Raw genomic sequence first — 22,101 nt, 5'->3', positions numbered from 1 at the left:
ACTGTTAGAAAACAACAAATATCTGTTTGACCAAAACTTGAGGAAGTGAAATATCCTAACGATCTGGTCTGGAGGAACTAGACGTCTTCTGCCTTCAGCACATTTGAGTCTGACAGGAAAGATTAGAACAGTTTTCGAGCTGGTGTCTGAGAAAACTAAATTTATTTCCAAATTTATCTTCATTGATTGTCCCACAGCAGGAAAATGCCTGAAGCTGAAGTTCTTTACTCTGATATTAAGATCAAGATCAAAAGAGCGAGGGGAAACACAGATGGTGAGTCTGAAAGTATTATACTGAATATTGAGTGTACACATTGTTTTATATAATTATTACTATTATTACCAATTTGAGATGTTAAAACAGTGAGTTGTTTATTTGGAAAATGTTCATTTTCATCAGTCTTTGACTCGGTGGAGTTGACTTCCCTGTTTTTCCATTTTGTAAAGAACTGAAACATTCCAGAAGTCTCCAGGATTCGTCCCTTGTGTTTTTCTGTTTGACAGAAACATGAACACTTTTACCAGCAGAACATAAATGTACATATTTGTATATTTTTGTGTTGCAGTGGCCACACCCTCTACAGATGAACCCACTTATTCCGAAGTCAAGACCTCAAAAGCTCAGAGACCTGCAGAGCTGCCTGGTGGGTGATAAACTGCACGAAACTATTTTAACAATCGTGTCCCAGGAAATGACAACAAAAAAACATTGTATTACACAAAAGATAATCTGGAGATCAAATGATAATGGATATAAGTTAGGTGAAGCTATGTTGATGTATGATAAAGTAAAAAATAACATTACTAAGTAAATTGTGGTTTCTGCCTTTAAATGATTTTGACTCTCATGTAATTGAATCAGTTTGAAACAACTTCTGTGAATAAATGTTCAACGTTAGTTCGAGTAAAAAGGAAGTTCAATTCTATTTAAAAGACCAAGAGAGAGGTGTAAAAACCATCTGGGTGTGTTTCCTGTACAAAGTGTGATGATAAGTCAGTGGTGTGGAAAAAAAAAAAGAGAGGAAGTGACCGTTATGAAAGGTCCGAGAAATATTTATAGTCATCTCCAAAAGAAACAGTCGAGCCTTCTACTTCCTGTCGGCTACACTCGCTCCTGGTTTTTACAAATTCATCTTTAATCTGTTAGGGTTGATTTCTGTTGGTCGTTGGTCGACTGTAAAAACAAAAGACATGAAAGTGGGACTTCATCTTTAAAGACTGTTATGAATATTAGACATTTATCTCCATCGTCTTTCTCTTCTGCTGTTGAACAGTCTCCAAACAACCTGCAGCATCAAACAGGCGATCGGGGGTCACATCGGAGCGAGTGGCCCTGCTGGTCCTCAGTGTTCTCCTGGCAGCTGCTGTCATAGCTCTTGGTGTAACCCGTGAGTTTGATTCCTAGAAGTACATTTTGTAGAATCAGTCATGAAATCTGTCCAAACACTTCTTGAAATTCAAATATTTTTTTTAATATATTAATTTGTTTGTGTTGATGTAAAACCAACAAATGGAATTTAAAAACATTTTGAAGTTAATGATTCTCCTGCTCGTCATCAAGAACTGACTCGTTTATCAAATGAAGGTTTAACCTTTACTGATGAGATTGTCTTTTTCTATCAGTTCATGAAAATACTCAAACCAAGAAGAGTCTCCAAAAGAGTCAAGATGAGGCAAAAAATCTCACAGGTAAACTTCTTCATTTTGTTTCTGAAGTTTTAAAGTTTCAACCGCAGCAAGGTCACTTTCTCTTAAAGTAGTTTCTTCACATTTCTGCTTCTTCTCTGTTCAGACGATTCTGATGAACGACTGATGAAAGTTACATTTTGTTTAACAGAAATACTCAGTAAGAGAGAACCATCCAAAGTGGAGCAGCCATGTAAACCTCCTTCAGTAAGAAGTAAGTCACACATCAGCTTCTCCTGATGATGATTAAAGAAACAGTGAAGGACTGACGGATACAGTCACTTCAGCTGTGTCTCAGTTCAGCAGCTGCATCCTTCAGAGGACGCGGTCGACCCGACCCACGAAGGAGACGTCCTGCTGGGTCGGGAACAGAAACCAGACAAAGGATTATTTTAACATTTGTCCCATTAGATGTTTAGTTAAATGAAACCATGATAACGAGAATCATCAGACGTCTCAACGCCTGCCGGCTCCATCAACCTTTTGAAAAAGGGTTTGTCTCCTGAGTGCAATGCATTCTGGGAAAGGTTGGGACAGGAAGGATCCACCCGTTGGAGCCTTTGTTTCTCTGGGTTAGACGGAGGCATTTGTCGGCCCCATTTGAAGGAGCCTCTGATATGAGACAGCGTAGTCACTGCCCCTGGATTAAGACACAGCTATTGACTGTAACTGCAGTTGCAAAATAGCTGCCTTGCTCAAGGGCAGTGTACCACCACCCTCTCAAACTCAAATTTTCATCAGTCTTTCAAAACTCTTCACATTCAAAGTCACTGCAGCTTCCAGATCTAAAGTAACCAGTGATTTCCTTTGCTGTTATCTCTCCAAAGAGGAAACATGTCCGAGCTGCGAGGACGGCTGGGAGCCACATGGAGGAAAGTTGTACTTCTTCTCCTCCTTTACTTTAAGCTGGAATGAGAGTAGAAGACAATGCAAATCAATGAGAGGAGACCTGGTTGTGATAAACAGCGAAAAGGAGCAGGTATAAAACACTGCTGCAGGTCGATGTTCTCATATCTTATCACATCGTCACAGATAAATCACCTTCTCCTCTTCAGAGATTCCTGGAGTCTAAAGTGAGGGAAAAAATGGACGAACCTGAGGAAAAGTTTTGGATCGGACTGACAGACTCAAAGAAAGAGGGTGAATGGCTTTGGGTGGACGACACACAACTGGATCCAAGGTTTGTTATTGAGAAAATACTTTTTGTCATCGACGTCAGTATGAAGGTTTTCATGGATCCGGTTCTGTGTTTCACAGTTTGAAGTTTTGGCTTGAGGGCGAGCCAGACAACTGGAGAGGGGAGAATCCTGATGGAGAGAACTGTGTGAGGATGGGGGAGAAAAACAAACCCAAGGACCTGAATATCTGGGTCGATAAATCCTGCAAATCGCCTCAAAAAAGTATTTGTGAGAAACCAGAAAAAAAAAGCATGAGCCTGAATCCAGTTGGATCAGATTGAGCTCGAGTCCTCAGCCACTTTCACAAACTGAGGCATGAAGCTTTATTAATGAAGATCTTCTCCAGACATAAACAACTTTGAACAATATCTAGAGTCTCATATGTTCTTCAGTTTCCTTCTTATTTTAAAGTGACGTCTACTCCTCCCTCATATAAAATCTATGAATATTAAATATAATATATAATATCTCCTTCTTTCCTGTTGAGTCTATTTATGAGTGTTTTTCTGAGAAACTAGAGATTGAGACCATCTTCTCTCTCCAGACCTGGAGTCAGTTCTTATTTACACTCAATAGTTTTATCTTAAAACATGAATGAAGAAATATGGTTTCACTTTGGGTGAGGCAGAGATCCAAGTCTTTCTCTATCCGGAGAGATGGGAAGGAAAATCAAACATAACTTTTCAGAACTTTCTTCTTTATTCCAAATAAAATGACACAGATCTCAGGTCAGAACTGAAAGTGTTGACATTCAACCGACTGAAAGGAAACAAACAATAAAACATGAATGTGCAGCGACTGGAGAGAAGTTAACTGCGTCAGAACCAGATGTCTTGATGAAGATGTCTCTTCTTCACAGTTTCTATCAGAAAGAATTTCTTTAACAACTAGAACAAGAACATGTGGACGTGGTGTCGTCCGTTGTCCGTTGGTCCGAAGCTCTGCTACCTTCTGTCCTGCAGCTCTCGGACTGTGAGGAGTCGAGCGAGCATGGCCTCCATGGTGTCCCCATCCAGTGGGGAAGAGGAGAACCAGTGGGGGCTGCTGGGAACACAGCAGCGATCTGGCCGAAGGAAAAACAAGTCGCTGCGCTGCTTCACCGACTCAGAGCTGAAAGGAAACAGAGGAAGACGTTTACATTTCAGACAGGTCGTTACATCTGAGCTGCTCAGGCGTCCTCTACTTAAAGTGTGAGTCAGACACTCACCACTTGGAGAGGTAGAACTCATAGAGTCTGACCGGGCAGTGGAGCGGGTTCTCCAGGTTCTCCATCATCTCCAGGACATTCTCCACGTTGTCTTTCTTGCGTTTTTTAGCAGGAACTCCGTCTGTGTCAGATAAACATGACAAAGCAAACACAAGAGGAGGTAATGAGATGTGATCTTCTTCATCACTGTTCTATCTTCACAGTCGTGTTGGTACCTGGCTGAGCTTCAGTGGATGTGGTCGGGTAGAAGCGCAGGGAAGTGGTCCGGGTGTGGTTCAGGTTGGTTCTGGTGCAGCAGGTGAGCTGGGTGAAGGACAGCTGGCGGTGCTGCTCCACTGTGGTGAAGCCAAAGTACTTGCAGCAGAAGAAGAGTAGGGTGTTGAGGAGGACGATGGGGGAGTACGCCCCCAACTGTTTACAGTCCCAAAGAAACTCCTCCTCCACACGGGACTGGACGTAACCTGCCGGGGGGAACAAACAGGATCTCTGAGCTGATCCGAGTTGATCTGAGACAGAAAATAAAAGATAAAGACCTGGACCTGGACTCACCAGCGGCTGGGACTGAGGGTTTGAGATGTCGGAGGATCTTGGTGAACTCAGTGTTGAACTGGCTGTAGATCACGTCACTGAATATGTTCTCCATGCGATCGTTCTCAAACAGAAACTGACCAACAACAAAACAGAACCATGGAGCAAAACAAATGGTAAATGGATTGTGTAGATTTTGTGCTTTTCTAGTCTGATGTTTTCACAAAACTTGGAAGGATGAGACATGGACCAAGGAAGATCTCTTCTGACTCACATCTGGACAAAGAAGTGGATCCAGGACCTTCTTTGATTTAGAGACATATTTAACATTTTCACTGATTTCCCAGAGATTAATTTATGGATGTTGAAGAGATCTTTTTTCATCATTTGTGTTCTTACACTTTATTATCTTCATAATAAATGTTTGTCTTTCACAAATATTTTTTCCTTAATGTTGCATAAGTGAATGTTGCCAACCACTACAAGGTCAAGAACTCTGTATCCTTCAACTTAGCTAACTATCTATATGGTAATTTTGGTTATAGTTATGAATTTAATTGTTAATCAGAGTTCCAAATTTGTAGTTAGTACTTTTATGAGACTTAATCAATAAATTGGCTCTTTTCCCTTCCTTTGAAGGGTGGTGCCCCCGAGGTAACTTTAATCAATCAAAGGTAGTTTTAATATTAATATTAATATTATTAATATTAAGTAAGCACACGAGTCACATTGCTTCCCCCACTTCCTCTCCAGCTCATGACTAAAGAGAATCTTGCAGCCTGAGAGGAGAGAGAGAGAGAGAGAGAGAGAGAGAGAGAGAAAGAAAGAAAGAAAGAAAGAAAGAGAGAGAAGAGTCTTCATTCGGCTCATTGACATACAGTTAACTTCAGACCTGGAGAGTAAATAGTGAATGTGTCTCCTCACCATCACTGCAGAAGAAGCAGTCTCTGCTGTTGATTCTCTTCGCGGTGTGATTCTGGTTGTACCCCTCGTCCACCAGCTCCTCTTTTATCTTAACGAGAAGCATAAAAAAAAAAAGAGTTGGATGAGTTGTGTAACATTTAGAATAGACAGGTTTGTGTGAAGTGATTATTCTAACTCTGAATCTAGATCAGAAACTCACAAAGTCCGTCTTTGGTTTCACCTCTTTTGGCGTCAGATCCTTAATATGGTGCTTCTCAGATGACGAGCTGGTCTTTGCTTTAAAAATAAAGGTTCAAATAAATTAGGATCTATAGAACAGAAGGAGAGTTTCCAGCTGTTCTGTGTCTGTGTAACACAAAAACAAGAGGGAAAGAAAAGTTTGTAGTCTGAATTAATTGAATTACCTGACCGGGTGAGAAGCTGCGCCTTGTACACCACCAAACATCTGTTGCTGCAGAAGAAGTCCAACCTGCCGTCCTGGTCTTTGTCCTCAACAGGCACGTGCACAGACATTTTGGGGGGCAGGTGCTCAAACCCCCCAGAAAAGGGCACCCATCGCCAAAATATTGATGAAATTAAAAATAATAATAATAATTAAAAAAATGAAAAACACAGTACGATATTTTCAACTTATACTACTGTTTATTATCAATCAATCAATCAAATTATATTTGTATAGCCCATATTCATAAATTACAATTCATCTCATAGGGCTTTAACAGGGTGTGACATCCTCTGTCCTTAACCCTCAGCAAGAGTAAGGAAAAACTACTAAAAACCCTTTTAACAGGGTAAAAATACGTAGAAACCTCAGAGAGAGCCACATGTGAGGGATCCCTCTCCCAGGACGGACAGAAGTGCAATAGATGCCACGTGCAGGAAAACATCATCAAGATTAAAGTCTTCAAGATTAAAGATTAAAGTCTCTAGCAGCATTTGATGAGGGTAAGCATCCCGAAGGACAACCCCAACATGACATGCCAAGCAGTCCCGCTGCAATCACAGTCCATGGTCAGCAACCAGCAGGACCACGATCCACCATTATATACCCTCATTTGTTTTACTAGTTGATGGCCTGATCCAAGAGGCTTGTGTGCGCCGCGGAGCATGTCTGGGCGAAATTCTCACAAGAACTCAAATAAATGCCCGTCAGATATCAAAACACATTTGGGGGGAATTGATGACGGAAAGAGGAATTTGTATTCTTAAATATTGATGAATGAAAAAAAAATTGGGCTTCAGAAGAAGGGGCACTTTTCTCATCCAGGGCAAAAGGGCCAGTGCTTGAGCACCACTAGGGGTCTATCTGTGTACGTGCCTGATTCAAACTGAATAACATCTGAGACGTCACTGTAAGAAAACAACAAATATCCATTTGACCAAAACTTGAGGAAGTGAATTATGTTAATGATCTGGTCTGGAGGAACTAGACGTCTTCTGAGAACCTTCAGCACATTTGAGTCTGACAGGAAAGATTACAACAGTTTTCGAGCTGGTGTCAGACGAAGCTAAATTTATTTACAAATTTATCCTCACTGATTGTCTCACAGCAGGAAAATGCCTGAAGCTGAAGTTCTTTACTCTGATATTAAGTTCAAAAGAGCGGAGGGGAAAACAGACGGTGAGTTTTAAAGTACAATACTGAATACTGAGTCTACACATTGTTTTATATTATAATAATGATTATTAATTTTAGACGTTAAAACAGAGAGTTGTTCATTTGGAAATTGTTCATTTGTCTTTCACTCTGTGCACTTGATTTCCCTGTTTCTCTATTCAGTAAAACTGAAACATTCCAGAAGTCTCCAGGATTCGTCCCTTGTGTTTTTCTGTTTGACAGAAACATGAACACTTTTACCAGCAGAACATAAATGTACATATTTGTATATTTTTGTGTTGCAGTGGCCACACCCTCTACGGATGAACCCAATTATTCCGAAGTCAAGATCTCAAAAGCTCAGCGACCTGGTGGGTGATAAACTGCACGGAACTATTTTAACCATCGTGTCACAAGTTTTTCAAAGGAAATGAAAAGACCCCAACAAATTATTATCGATATTCATTTCTTCTAATTTTTGATTGTTGATTCTCAAGACACCACTAATGAGCTTCAGACCTTTTCTATATTTGACTGACGATGTCAGTCCTAAACCTTGAGTTCAATCTCATAATAACATGTGTTTTCTGCCTTTAAATGATTTTTTTAAAAGTTTGAAGCCACTTCTGTGAATAAATGCTCATCGTTGTTTATGTCTGGAGAAGATCTTCATTAATAAAGCATCATGCCTCAGTTTGTGAAAGTGGTTGAGGACTCGAGCTCAATCTGATCCAACTGGATTCAGGCTCATGCTTCTTCTGGTTTCTCACAAATATATTCATGAGGCGATTTGCAGGATCTATCGTACCAGGTCTTCAGGTCCATGGCTCCGTCTTCCTAGTAAAGACGAAGTTCAATTCTGTTTAAAAGATTAAGAGAAGAAGTAAAAACTATCTGCGTGTGTTTCCTGTACAAAGGTGTGAGGATAAGTCAGTTGTATGAAAAAAAATGAGGAAGTGACCGTTATGAAAGGTCCGTGAAATATTTATAGTCAATTCCCCAAAATCAAAATTTAGACTTCTACTTCCTGTCGGCTACACTCGCTCCTGGTTTTTACAAATTCATCTTTAATCTGTTAGGGTTGATTTCTGTTGGTCGTTGGTCGACTGTAAAAACAAAAGACGTGAAAGTGGGACTTCATCTTTAAAGACTGTTATGAATATTAGACATTTATCTCCATCATCTTTCTCTTCTGCTGCTGAACAGGCTCCAAACAACCTGCAGCATCAAACAGGCGATCGGGGGTCACATCGGAGCGAGTGGCCCTGCTGGTCCTCAGTGTTCTCCTGGCAGCTGCCGTCACAGCTCTTGGTGTAACCCGTGAGTTTGATTCCTAGAAGAACATTTCTCAGAACAAGTCATAAAATCTGTCCAAAAACTTCTTCAAATAATCCTTTTGCTTTTAGATGTTTGTTTGTGTTGATGTAAAACCAACAAACGGAATTTAACAACATTTCAAGTTAATGATTCTCCTGCTCGTCATCAAGAACTGACTCGTTTATCAAATGAAGGTTTAACCTTTACTGATGAGATTGTCTTTTTCTAATCAGTTTATGAAAATATTCAAACCAAGAAGAGTTTCCAAAAGTTTCAAGATGAGGCAAAAAATCTCACAGGTAAACTTCTTCAATTTGTTTCTGAAGTTTTTAAGGTTTCATCCGCAGCAAGGTCACTTTCTCTTAAAGTAGTTTCTTCACATTTCTGCTTCTTCTCTGTTCAGACGATTCTGATGAACGACTGATGAAAGTTACATTTTGTTTAACAGGAAACCTCAGTGGGACAGAACCGTGCAAAGTGGAGCAGCCAACTACACCTCCTTTAGTCAGAAGTAAGTCACACATTAGCTTCTCCTGATGATGATTAAAGAAACAGTGAAGAACTGATGGATACAGTCACTTCAGCTGAGTCTCAGTTCAGCGGCTGCATCCTTCAGAGGACGCGGTCGACCCGACCCACGAAGGAGACGTCCTGGTGGGTCGGGAACAGAAACTACAGTTAGGTCCATAAATATTTGGACATTGACAGAATTTTCATAATTTTGTTCAGACGATTCTGATGAACGACATTTTGTTTAACAGGAATTCTCTTAACATTTGTCCCATTAGATGTTCAGTTAAATTAAAGCGTAATAGCAAGAGGGCTCCATTAACCTTTTGAAAAAGGGTTTGTCAACTGAGTGCAATGCATTCTGGGAAAGTTTGGGACAGGAAGGATCCACCCGTTGGAGCCTTTGTTTCTCTGGGTTAGACGGAGGCATTTGTCGGCCCCATTTGAAGGAGCCTCTGATATGAGACAGCGTAGTCACTGCCCCTGGATTAAGACTCAGCTATTGACTGTAACTGCAGTTGCAGAATAGCTGCCTTGCTCAAGGGCAGTGTACCACCACCCTCTCAAACTCAAATTTTCATCAGTCTTTCAAAACTCTTCACATTCAAAGTCACAGCAGCTTCCAGATCTAAAGTAACCAGTGATTTCCTTTGCTGTTATCTCTCCAAAGATGAAACATGTCCGAGGTGCGAGGACGGCTGGGAGCCACATGGAGGAAAGTGCTACTTCTTCTCCTCGGTTAAGTTAATCTGGAATGAGAGTAGAAGACAATGTGAATCAATGAAAGGAGACCTGGTTGTGATAAACAGCAGAGAGGAGCAGGTATAAAACACTGCTGCAGGTTGATGTTCTCATATCTTATCACATTGTCACAGATAAATCACCTTCTCCTCTTCAGGGATTCCTGGAGTCTAAAGTGAAGGAAAAAAAGGACAAACCTGAGTTCTGGATCGGACTGACAGACTCAGAGAACGAGGGTGAATGGCTTTGGGTGGACGACACACAACTGCATCCAAGGTTTGTTATTGAGAAAAAACTTTTTGTCATCAACGTCAGTATGAAGGTTTTCATGGATCCGGTTCTGTGTTTCCCAGTTTGAAGTTTTGGTATGAGGGAGAGCCAAACAACCCGAAAGGGAAGAATCCTGATGGAGAGGACTGTGTGACGATGTGGGAGAAAGACGGATTCATGGAACTGAAGACCTGGTTCGATCAATCCTGCAAATCGCCTCATGAATATATTTGTGAGAAACCAATAAAAGCATGAGCCTGAATCCAGTTGGATCAGATTGAGCTCGAGTCCTCAGCCACTTTCACAAACTGAGGCATGAAGCTTTATTAATGAAGATCTTCTCCAGACATAAACAACTTGAAATAATATCTAGAGTCTCATATGTTCTTCAGTTTCCTTCTTATTTTAAAGTGACGTCTACTCCTCCCTCATATAAAATCTATGATTATTAAATATTATATATAATATCTCCTTCTTTCCTGTTGAGTCAATTTATTATTTATGAGTGTTTTTCTGAGAAACTAGAGATTGAAAACATCTCAACCTCCTCGGAATTTTTTTTTACTGACATTTATTAATGTGGTGAGAAGTTATTTTGAGTTGTTTTCTCATAGACTTCTATAGAAACAACCAGTGGAGTCGCCCTCTGCTGGTCGGTTGAGAGAATACAAGTTTCAGGCACTTCTGCATTGACTTCTCTCTACAGACCTGGAGTCAGTTCTTATTTACACTCAATAGTTTTACCTTAAAACATGAATGAAGAAAAATGGTTTCACTGCGGGTGAGGCAGAGATCCAAGTCTTTCTCTATCCGGAGAGATGGGAAGGAAAATCAAACATAACTTTTCAGAACTTTCTTCTTTATTCCAAATAAAATGACGCAGATCTCAGGTCAGAACTGAAAGTGTTGACATTCAACCGACTGAAAGGAAACAAACAATAAAACATGAATGTGCAGCGACTGGAGAGAAGTGAACTGCGTCAGAACCGGAAGTCTTGATGAAGATGTCTCTTCTTCACAGTTTCTATCAGAAAGAATGTCTTTAACAACTAGAACAAGAACATGTGGACGTGGTGTCGTCTGTTGTCCGTTGGTCCGAAGCTCTGCTACCTTCTGTCCTGCAGCTCTCGGACTGGGAGGAGTCGAGCGAGCATGGCGGGTTAAACCCCTCCCCCTGCATGGACGATGCGGCGTCTGATTGGCTGTCACGATGTTCTGTCAACTGAGGCGAGTGTTGATTGGACAAACTCACTGGACGCGTCATTGTGCAAAATCCAAACAAAGAGTCATTCCTGAAAGTTTAATACGTAAATGGCTTCATTGGTTTTCTACATGACCGTAAACTTAATTCTGAAATAGTTTATTTTATAAGATACATTTTTTAGTTATTATTATTAATAAATTAAATAGATTACTTCATTTCTTATTTGAGGAAAATAAAGCAGACAAATTTATGAGATGAAATCTGAAAATAATCTTGTGAATTAAGAAAAACAGTAGAATTATTTATGATTTCATTCATACATTATGAAAAAGAGAGCAGATACATTTTTCCTCCAGTGAATTTAATGTTTCCATATTTTTCATTGTTTATATTGTTGAGCATAATCTGCTTGAATTAATTCTCTTTGTGTACAAACTCTAAATAACCCAAAGGGAACACTTCAGAGTCATGTATATAATTGTATTGAAAAATTGTCGGAAATTTGTAATTACTCAAAATAAAAAAATTCATCACTTCCTTTGTGAAACATTCAAACTGAATAACATCACTCACGTCTGAGACGTCACTGTTAGAAAACAACAAATATCCGTTTGACCAAAACTTGAGGAAGTGAATTATCTTAATGATCTGGTCTTGAGGAACTAGACGTCTTCTTAGAACCTTCAGCACATTTGAGTCTGACAGGAAAGATTAGAACAGTTTTCGAGCTGGTGTCTGAGGAAACTAAATTTATTTACAAATTTATCCTCACTGATGGTCCCACAGCAGGAAAATGGATGAAACTGAAGTTCTTTATAATATTAAGTTCACAAGAGCGAGGGGAAACACAGATGGTGAGTTTTAAAGTTTAATACTGAATTCTGAATGTACACATTGTTTTATACTGTTATTATTATGATTATTACCAATTTGAGATGTTTAAACAGTGAGTTGTTAATTTGGAAATTGTTCATTTTCATCAGTCTTTGACTCGGTGCACTTGACTTCCCTGTTTCTCTATTCAGTAAAACTGAATTGTCCAGAAGTCTCCAGGATTCGTCCCTTGTGTTTTTCTGTTTGACAGAAACATGAACACTTTTACCAGCAGAACATAAATGTACATATTTGTGTATTTTTGTGTTGCAGTGGCCACACCCTCTACAGATGAACCCAATTATTCCAACATCAATTACTCAGAAACTCAGCGACCTGGTGGGTGATAAACTGCACGGAACTATTTTAACAATCGTATCACAAGTTTTTCAAAGGAAATGAAAAGACCCCAAAAAATTATTATCGATGTTCATTTCTTCTAATTTTTGATTGTTGATTCTTAAGACACCACTTATGACCTTAAGACTGTTTCAATATTTTCTGACTTTGTATTATAGGAAAAATATTCTGCAGATCAAATGATAATTGACATTAGTTAGTTGCAGCCATATTGTTGTGTATACTTAATTAAAAATAACATTCCTGTCCTAAACCTTAAGTTCAATCACATAATAAAATGTGTTTTCTGCCTTTAAATGATTTTGACCCTCTTGTACATCTCATCAGTTTGAAGCCACTTCTGTGAATTAATGTTCATCGATAGTTTGAGTAAAAAGGAAGTTTAATTCTATTTAAAAGATTCAAAGAAGCTGTAAAAACCATCTGGGTGTGTTTCCTGTACAAAGGTGTGAGAATAAGTCAGTGGTGTGAAAAAAAAGAAAACAAAAAAGGAAGTGACCGTCATGAAAGGTCAGAGAAATATTTATAGTCATCTCCAAAGAAACAGTCGAGCCTTCTACTTCCTGTCGGCTACACTCGCTCCTGTTTTTTAAAAATTCATCTTTAATCTGTTAGGGTTGATTTCTGTTGGTCGTTGGTCGACTGTAAAAACAAAAGACATGAAAGTGGGACTTCATCTTTAAAGACTGTTATGAATATTAGACATTTATCTCCATCTTCTTTCTCTTCTGCTGTTGAACAGGCTCCAAACAACCTGCAGCATCAAACAGGCGATCGGGGGTCACATCGGAGCGAGTGGCCCTGCTGGTCCTCAGTGTTCTCCTGGCAGCTGCTGTCACAGCTCTTGGTGTAACCCGTGAGTTTGATTCCTAGAAGTAAATTTTGCAGAATAAGTCATAAAATCTATCCAAACACTTCTTGAAATTAATACTTTTACTTTTAGATGTTTGTTTGTGTAGATGTAAAATCAACAAATGGAATTTAACAACATTTCAAGTTAATGATTCTCCTGCTCGTCATCAAGAACTGACTCGTTTATCAAATGAAGGTTTAACCTTTACTGATGAGATTGTCTTTTACTAATCAGTTTATGAGAATACTCAAACCATAAAGAATCTCCAAAAGTTTTAAGATGAGGCAAAAAATCTCACAGGTAAACTTCTTCATTTTGTTTCTGAAGTTTTTAAAGTTTCATCCGCAGCAAGGTCACTTTCTCTTAAAGTAGTTTCTTCACATTTCTGCTTCTTCTCTGTTCAGACGATTCTGATGAACGACTGATGAAAGTTACATTTTGTTTAACAGAAATACTCAATAAGAGAGAACCGTGCAAAGTGGAGCAGACACTTCAAACTCCTTCAGTAAGAGGTAAGTCAGAAGTCAGTAAGTTTACACATCTTCGGCCGAAAATTAAAAACAAACCTCTTCCGAACATACCTTGAATAAAAACTAAAAAAAAACACTAACAACTTTTGAAACTAAGCACTTTGTAGTTTTGCTTTATTTTGAAGAAATTGTACTTTCTTGATTCTTGTTGTTCTGGGTCTGTACCCTCGGGGTTGAATGCACTTAATGTAAGTCGCTTTGGATAAAGGCGTCAGCTAAATGAAATGTAATGTAAAGTAAGTCACACATCAGCTTCTCCTTATGATGATTAAAGAAACAGTGAAGGACTGATGGATACAGTCACTTCATCTGTGTCTCAGTTCAGCGGCTGCTTCCTTCAGAGCACGCGGTCGACCCGACCCAGGAAGGAGGCTTCAGTTCTGTTACCTGTCAACAGAACTGAAGTTAAACAAGATGAGAAATTGTTTCAGCTCCTTTGGTTTATTTTAACATTTGTCCCATTAGATGTTCAGTTAAATTAAAGCTTGATAACGAGAAGCATCAGACGTCTCAACGCCTGCCGGCTCCATCAACCTTTTGAAAAAGGGTTTGTCTCCTGAGTGCAATGCATTCTGGGAAAGGTTGGGACAGGAAGGATCCACCCGTTGGAGCCTTTGTTTCTCTGGGTTAGACGGAGGCATTTGTCGGCCCCATTTGAAGGAGCCTCTGATATGAGACAGCGTAGTCACTGCCCCTGGATTAAGACACAGCTATTGACTGTAACTGCAGTTGCAGAATAGCTGCCTTGCTCAAGGGCAGTGTACCAGCACCCTCTCAAACAGTCAATAAAACTCTTCACATTCAAAGTCACTGCAGCTTCCAGATCTAAAGTAACCAGTGATTTCCTTTGCTGTTATCTCTCCAAAGATGAAACATGTCCGAGGTGCGAGGACGGCTGGGAGCCACATGGAGGAAAGTGCTACTTCTTCTCCTCCTTTACTTTAAGCTGGAATGAGAGTAGAAGACAATGCAAATCAATGAGAGGAGACCTGGTTGTGATAAACAGTAGAAAGGAGCAGGTATAAAACACTGCTGCAGGTCGATGTTCTCATATCTTATCACATTGTCACAGATAAATCACCTTTCCTCTTCAGGAATTCCTGCAGAATAGACTGATGAAAAAAATGGGAGAACCTGAGGTTCTGGATCGGACTGACAGACTCACAGAAAGAGGGTGAATGGCTTTGGGTGGACGACACACAACTGGATCCAAGGTTTGTTATTGAGAAAAAACTTTTTGTCATCGACATCAGTATGAAGGTTTTCATGGATCCGGTTCTGTGTTTGCTAGTTGGAAGTTTTGGGTTGGCAATGACCCAGACGACTGGAAAGGGGATAATGGAAAGACCTATCCTGATGGAGAAGACTGTGTGAGGATGGGGGAGAAAAAAGGAGCTGAGGACCTGAAGTCCTGGGTTGATAAATCCTGCCAATCGCCTCAAAAAAGTATTTGTGAGAAACCAGGAGAAGCATATGTCTGAAATCCAGTTGGATCAGATTGAGCTCGAGTCCTCAGCCACTTTCACAAACTGAGGCATGAAGCTTTGTTAATGAAGATCTTCTTCAGACATAAACAACTTCAAATAATATCTAGAGTCTCATATGTTCTTCAGTTTCCTTCTTATTTTAAAGTGATGTCTACTCCTCCCTTATATAAAATCTGTGAATATTAAAGATTATATATAATATCTCCTTCTTTCCTGTTGAGTCTATTCTGAGTGTTTGTGTGAGAAACTACAGATTGAGAACATCTCAACCTCCTCTGGAAATATGTTAACTGACATTTATTAATGTGGTGAGAAGTTATTTTGAGTCATTTTCTCATAGACTTCAATAGAAACAACCAGTGGAGTCTCCCTCTGCTGGTTGGTTGAGAGAATACAAGTTTCAGGCTTCTCTCTACTGACCTGGAGTCAGTTCTTATTTACACTCAATAGTTATTTTTATCTTAAAATATGAATCAAGAAATTTAGTTTCGGTGCAGGTGAGGCACAGATCCAAGTCTTTCTCTATCCTGACAGTGGAATGAAAATCAAACATAACTTTTCAGAATTTTCTTCTTTATTCCAAATAAAATGACGCAGATCTCAGGTCACAACTGAAAGTGTTGACATTCAACCAAAGACTGTATATATAAATGGACGTAGGGTCCGTGACGTCACCCGTTGGTTTCTGCAGAGTGAAAATGAGACTAGTAGGAGGCGTTCACCCAGCGCCATCTTGCCGGTGCTGACTCCTCCTAGTTCCTGGCTAACCAATAAATGGGCAAGGAGCAGGAGCGCGAGTGAAGATGGACAACTGAGCGACGCCCACAGAGCTCAATGTGTCCTGGTTAGCTCAGGCTAAGGAGCTAGGCTACCCGCCGCTGCTAACCGGCTAGCGCTGCGCTGTTGCTGGTTCCGGATTGTAGTGATCTTTACCATGAACTAGAGGTAAGTAACCTTGAAACTACACAACAACAAAACCTATTGCTTTATCTATCATCATATGCTTACATGACTCAGGTGGTTTTTAACATGTAATTGTTATAAAAGTTACCGTTTATTTAACATGTCTAATGAACAGATTGAAGCAAGTTAACTACAGAGATGAGTGTTTGTTTGTGACTTGATTTTTATTTAAAAAGTTAATTAATCAATACGCTACATGTGTAAGTTGCATGTGATAGTAACTTTATGTTTCACAAATGTTGGTATAACCACCATTACTATTGCCACCAAGTTTATTTAGCTGGTTATGGAATTTTAGAGTGTATTAGACAGTTTAGATATGATAATAATCTCCACAGACCAGTGTTGTAAACAGTTCTCATATTAATTATATAATTATGTTTTCACACTGAGGGAAGTGGAGAGACTTGATGTGGACTGTTATCAACAGCTCTGTGGGAGATTATCACCTTGAATATTACAGATGAGGTAGAAAGACATTTTATTTATTTTTAAAATGTTTTATTTCTTTCAGTACTTTTATCCAAAGCGACTTTCAATTTGTGCATTTAACCATGAGGGTAGAAACCCAGAGCATCGGTTCTGTCTGTAATCTGTGGTGCTTCCACCTGCTGAACAGAGAATAAACTGTAAGAACCAGTTTTTGCTGGAACATACACAACACAAAACATTCTTTAATAGTGAGTTTCTTCTTTTCATTAGATGAAGCACTGCAGCACCTGATGTCCTCAGCAGCAACATGGTGGAGATCTGATTTACAGGCTGGTCAACATGAGGACGACCTGCACCTGCTTCATCTGCACAACACTTCATGTTTTCCTCCCTTAAATAAAGATGGCCGGGAACTGTTTAGAGTTGGCAGTCATTGCTAAGAGGCGTGGATAACAGAGTTAATTTCTTTATTCATTATGGTTGGTTAAAAAAATGAACACTGTTTGTCTTTTACTTTCTGATTTGATAGACTTTAGATAAGAACCCAATGTTTTATTTTTCTTATTTCCAATAAGAGACAGAACACGGTCAGCGTCCCTAATAAAATGACAGGAAACATCAAAGTATGGCATTATTGTAGAGGAAGTGTTACTTATGAACAAAGTTTGTATTCTTATTTTCTGTGGATATTCAACTATGTATTTAAATATGCTTTCAGATTAAACGGTGCACTACCAAGACAATGAATGTACAGTATGGAGTTCTTCCACGTTAAAGGTATCAAATATATAATTTAATATATAATGTATTATGTGCAATACTTTGCTTTGATTGTTTGTAAGTAATGAAAACAGATCTGTACGTGGAGTTGAAGTGATGACTCTCAGTGTTCAGTCTGGTTGGATTCCAGTTGTGTCTCATGTTGGACAACCTAGAGGAACATTCAACCCAAATACACAGATATGTAAAGTCTTACATGTACCAGGTTAACTCCTTAACAGAGTTTTATATGGTAAAAATACAGGTTTATTACTTCGAAGTTCATCAGATTTGAATTATTACAGCTTAGGAAATAGGTGGTGGACATCAGCCTCAGGTTCTCTATGAGACTGTCTATTCTGGTAAAGTTACACTTCCCATAATTTATTTATATGTGAAAAAAATACATTAATATGCATGTCCACTTATTTAACACAGTAATTCAGTAAAGTCTGCCTAAGATTAACGATGTAAAAACTGAATGTAGCAGACACGTTTAGTTTTCACTGTAACACGTTACAACACATCAGAACCAACACACACTTATTATCCAGACACACACATTCTCCTGTCTCAGATGCATCCTCATAAACTCTCACACTTCTCTCTGCTGGTTGGACCGGCTCATGTCGGTGTGTGTCGGTAACAACTCCCGTACGGTCCCGTTATCATCGCCATTACTGCAGTATCTTGCCTGCGGGCTAGCGGAGCTAAGCTAACAAGCCAGGTACAGAGACACCGATACCTGCGAATCACTATGAACACATAAATAAAATACTAAACTTTACTTACCACAGAAACGGGAGCGCAGACGTCTTTAACTTGTCCGTCAGGAGAACAAGTTGAACATCAAACCGTGTTATTCATCCGATATGTGAGTGAAACCCTCTCCATAGACTCAGGTCGTGCACAGTGACGAGGATTAGCCTGTTAGCTGAGGTGAAGCCGAGCAGGCGGGAGGCTAGGAGCTGCAGTCATCGCACTGACTGTGACGTCAATTGAATTTTAATCCTCTATATCGTTGAAACGAGTGAGTCACAAAAAAATCACCCTCCTCAGAGTTATCAAGACTAAAACCGTGTTTTGAACCAGGCTGTAAACAGGTTTAATTCTGCTCTAGAGTCTGGCTTTTTAACATCCTTCTTGGAGCCCGCCTCCAGTGGCCACCCAGTGAACTGCAGCTTTTTACACTTCCGTATTGGCCTCATTGCTCAGCCCACGATATTGCCCCTGGCATTGAACCGACTAAATGGAAAAATTTAATAAAACATGAATGTGCAGCGACTGGAGAGAAGTTAATTGTGTCAGAACCAGATGTCTTGATGAAGATGTCTCTTCTTTAGAGTTTCTATCAGAAAGAATGTCTTTAACAACTAGAACAAGAACATTTGGACGTGGTGTCGTCTGTTGTCCGTTGGGCCGAAGCTCTGCGACCTTCTGTCCTGCAGCTCTCGGACTGTGAGCAGTCGAGTGAGCATGGCTTCCATGGTGTCGCCATCCAGAGGGGAAGAGGAGAACCAGTGGGGGCTGCTGGGAAAACAGCAGCGATCTTGCCAAAGGAAAAAACAGTCGCTGCGCTTGCTTCACTTCTCAGAGCTGAAAGGAAGCAGAGAAAGACGTTTACATTTCAATGTTGGGACCTGGTATTTGGGAACTTCAGTTCGGCCTACATGTGTAGTCAAAAGCCTAAAGCCACATGTCTCTTTTTTCCGGAGAAATCAGAGCCTCAAGAACTCCGTCTCCCAGGGTGCCTCAACGTCACACAGAGGTGTGAAAATTGATCGGAGACACAAGGGTCAACCACTATTGGTCACTCTGGGCCCCATGACCTGTGAGGTCATCGGGCCAATATAAGGCTGAGTCCCCCCCTCTTCATTCTCTTTTCACAGAGCAAGGGAAACCTCTTCCAATCTAAGCTCTACCAACCTTCAAGCAGTCGCACGATGTCCTGCCGGAGAACTTCAAACAGCAACTGAGCTGCATCGCACAACAGAACCACAAAGGGAGGAGCCACAAAACCAGCAAGACGACTTCACAGAACCTCGAACAGCACATCAACTTTGTTTCCCTTTCCATGGACGTTTAACACAACTGGTCTTAATAATCATACTAGGCTAAGCCAAGACTATTTATTCGATTCCTTGTGATGTTTATAAGTTTGATATGAGTTGCTGCGATATTTTGGTTTAAAGCTATTTGAAAATCATGTTAGTTATGCTCCTTCGTCTTTCCTTGCAGTCCTCTAGTAAATTTCTCTAATTTGGCACCAACACAGACACACGCATATCTCAAAACCAATCTCTCTGACCCCCGCTACATGTTGTTGGGAAATGTTTTTTTGTGAAACTAAAGTCCTTCTCTTAGGCCTTCATGAGTAGTCATAACCTGAAACCACATGGTCTTTGTTCAGGAGCAAGCCTCCCGAACTCAATCTCCCAAGATGCCACAGGTTCCATTGTTCTGGAGAAGCCTCCCGAACTCAGTCTCCCAGGGTGCAACAGGTTCCATTGTTCTGGACAACTTCACACAGAGGTGGGAAAATCCACAAGGGTCAACTCCAATTGGTCACTCTGGCCCCATGACCTGTGAGGTCACCAGGCCAATATAAGGCCACTTCTGCCCCAATTCATCATTCTCTTTCCATCAACCCTCCAAGGACAGTAGGCAGCCAACCTTTTCTCCTGCATCGTCGAGGGGGGGGCCGGGCTACTCCAGCTCACATCTTCTCTTCCCACCCAACAACCGGAGGTCAGAGGTGCAGCTTCCAACTCATCTCTTCAAGGAAACCTTCATGCATCTCAAGCTTTTCCAAACTCCTAGCAGCGACTCGATGTCATGCAGTTAAGATTCAATGAGCAACCGAGCCCCACAGCTCGACAGAACCATGAACGCAGAACCTTACGACCAGCCCGGAGTCTTCACAGAATTGCGAACGGAAATGCAACTTCCTTTTCCCCTTTCCAAGGATCAGTAGCATAATCTGGGCTTAATAATGATACTTGACTAAGCAAGACTGTTTATTTGATTCTGTGTGAAGTTTATTTGTCTGATATGTGTTGTGGGATTGTGATTACAAGTTATTTGAAAGTTGATGTTGGTAAGGCCCTTCACAGGCTTCCTTTGTGGGTCTCTGACTTTTTTATTCTCTGATTAACATTTCTGCAGACACACACATAGTCTTCACCTTACTTATCTCATCCCCAACTTCAGAAGAAGGGCGGGGGCTGTTAACTTTAGGAAGGGGTCAGCGACCATTTTGAAAGCATGCTAATCAAGGTGTGAACTGTGGCAAGCCACCATTTTGAGAGAACCTGATTTACATAGACATAGACACACACACTCACATACACATCTTTGTTTAGTTAATACGTTTGTTAGTAATCTGTGTTGTTTATACTTTTACTACTTAAACTACTAGGTTCATAATAAATGTTTTCTTTCACAAATGCTCTTTCATTAATGTTGCAAAATGAATTTTGCCAACCTCTACACTATCAAAAACTCCATAACCTTCACTGTTCATTATATAATCTTTAATAGTAAATATTGAGATTTCTACTTGAACTAGATCTAAATGAGACAATTTTTTCCCTTCCTTTGAAGGGTGGTGCCCCGAGAGAACTTTAACCAACTAAAGTTATAATTTAATATTAATATTTCAAATATTAATGTTTTATATTTTATTTTGATAACTAAATTTAATAGAATGGTGTGCCTTCTATGGTATCACTTTTAACGCATTATTGCACAACAATGTCGTAAACATTCCAAAGGGGGGGCCGTTATCTTGAGTGGCCAACCGCCATTTTGGAAGCACGCTGACTCACACAGATACACACACTCATACTCACAAACAAATCTTTATTTAGTAAGTAAACCGTTAGTATTTCGTTTTTTTGTACTTTAATATATTCATAATAAATATTTTTCTTTCACAAATGTTTTTTCATAATGCTGCATAAGTGAATTTTGGTGGTGCCCCGAGGTTACTTTAATCAATTAAAGTAAAAATGTAATATTAATATTTTTTATGTTAATATTAAATATTTTATTTTGATAACAAATTTATTGAATGCCAAAAGGTAGACGATTTTATGCATTATGCACAACAAGAAGGGTCGTGGATTTGAGCTGCTCAGGTGTCCTCAACTTAAAGTGTGAGTCAGACACTCACCACTTGGAGAGGTAGAACTCATAGAGTCTGACCGGGCAGTGAAGCGGGTTCTCCAGGTTCTCCATCATCTCCAGGACATTCTCCACGTTGTCTTTCTTACGTTTTTTAGCAGGAACTCCATCTGTGTCAGATAAACATGACAAAGCAAACACAAGAGGAGGTAATGAGATGTGATCTTCTTCATCACTGTTGTGTCTTCACAGTCGTGTTGGTACCTGGCTGAGCTTCAGTGGATGTGGGCGGTAGAAGCGCAGGGAAGTGGTCCAGGTGTGGTTCAGGTTGGTTCTGGTGCAGCAGGTGAGCTGGGTGAAGGACAGCTGGCGGTGCTGCTCCTTCGTGGTGAAGCCAAAGTCCTCGCAGCAGAAGAAGAGTAGGATGTTGAGGAGGACGATGGGGGAGTACGCCCCCAACTGTTTACAGTCCCAAAGAAACTCCTCCTCCACACGGGACTGGACGTAACCTGCCGGGGAGAACAAACAGGATCTCTGAGCAGATCCGAGTTGATCTG

General features: G+C 40.2%; 2 protein-coding genes and 1 long non-coding RNA gene across 3 annotated transcripts; 2 read left to right on the top strand and 1 right to left on the bottom strand.

Moving 5' to 3' along the window:
* The first annotated feature begins 1 nt into the window (after position 1).
* Positions 2-3,331, top strand: LOC128461391 (C-type lectin domain family 4 member A). The gene is made up of 8 exons (XM_053446308.1): positions 2-274; positions 567-644; positions 1,275-1,388; positions 1,624-1,689; positions 1,838-1,900; positions 2,514-2,665; positions 2,742-2,866; positions 2,944-3,331. Exons 1-8 carry the CDS (start codon positions 205-207, stop codon positions 3,143-3,145), a joined length of 870 nt encoding a protein of 289 aa, XP_053302283.1. The 5' UTR covers positions 2-204; the 3' UTR covers positions 3,146-3,331.
* Positions 3,332-3,565: 234 nt separating this feature from the next.
* On the bottom strand, positions 3,566-4,792 carry LOC128461413 (zinc finger MYM-type protein 4-like; the record flags this gene model as incomplete). Its single annotated transcript, XM_053446338.1, has 4 exons — positions 3,566-3,974; positions 4,072-4,192; positions 4,287-4,532; positions 4,621-4,792. Coding segments are annotated over 4 exons (705 nt in total), but the record flags the coding sequence as incomplete, so codon positions are not given.
* Positions 4,793-13,257: 8,465 nt separating this feature from the next.
* On the top strand, positions 13,258-15,085 carry LOC128461419 (uncharacterized). Its single transcript, XR_008342263.1, has 5 exons — positions 13,258-13,548; positions 13,698-13,760; positions 14,646-14,797; positions 14,873-14,992; positions 15,070-15,085. It is a non-coding gene; the product is annotated as an uncharacterized LOC128461419 (long non-coding RNA).
* The last annotated feature ends 7,016 nt before the right edge of the window (positions 15,086-22,101 follow it).

Source organism: Pleuronectes platessa, chromosome 18 (assembly GCF_947347685.1).
Source record: "Pleuronectes platessa chromosome 18, fPlePla1.1, whole genome shotgun sequence".
Classification (NCBI taxonomy): Eukaryota; Metazoa; Chordata; class Actinopteri; order Pleuronectiformes; family Pleuronectidae; genus Pleuronectes; species Pleuronectes platessa.
This window is presented reverse-complemented; position numbering and strand designations above follow the sequence as displayed.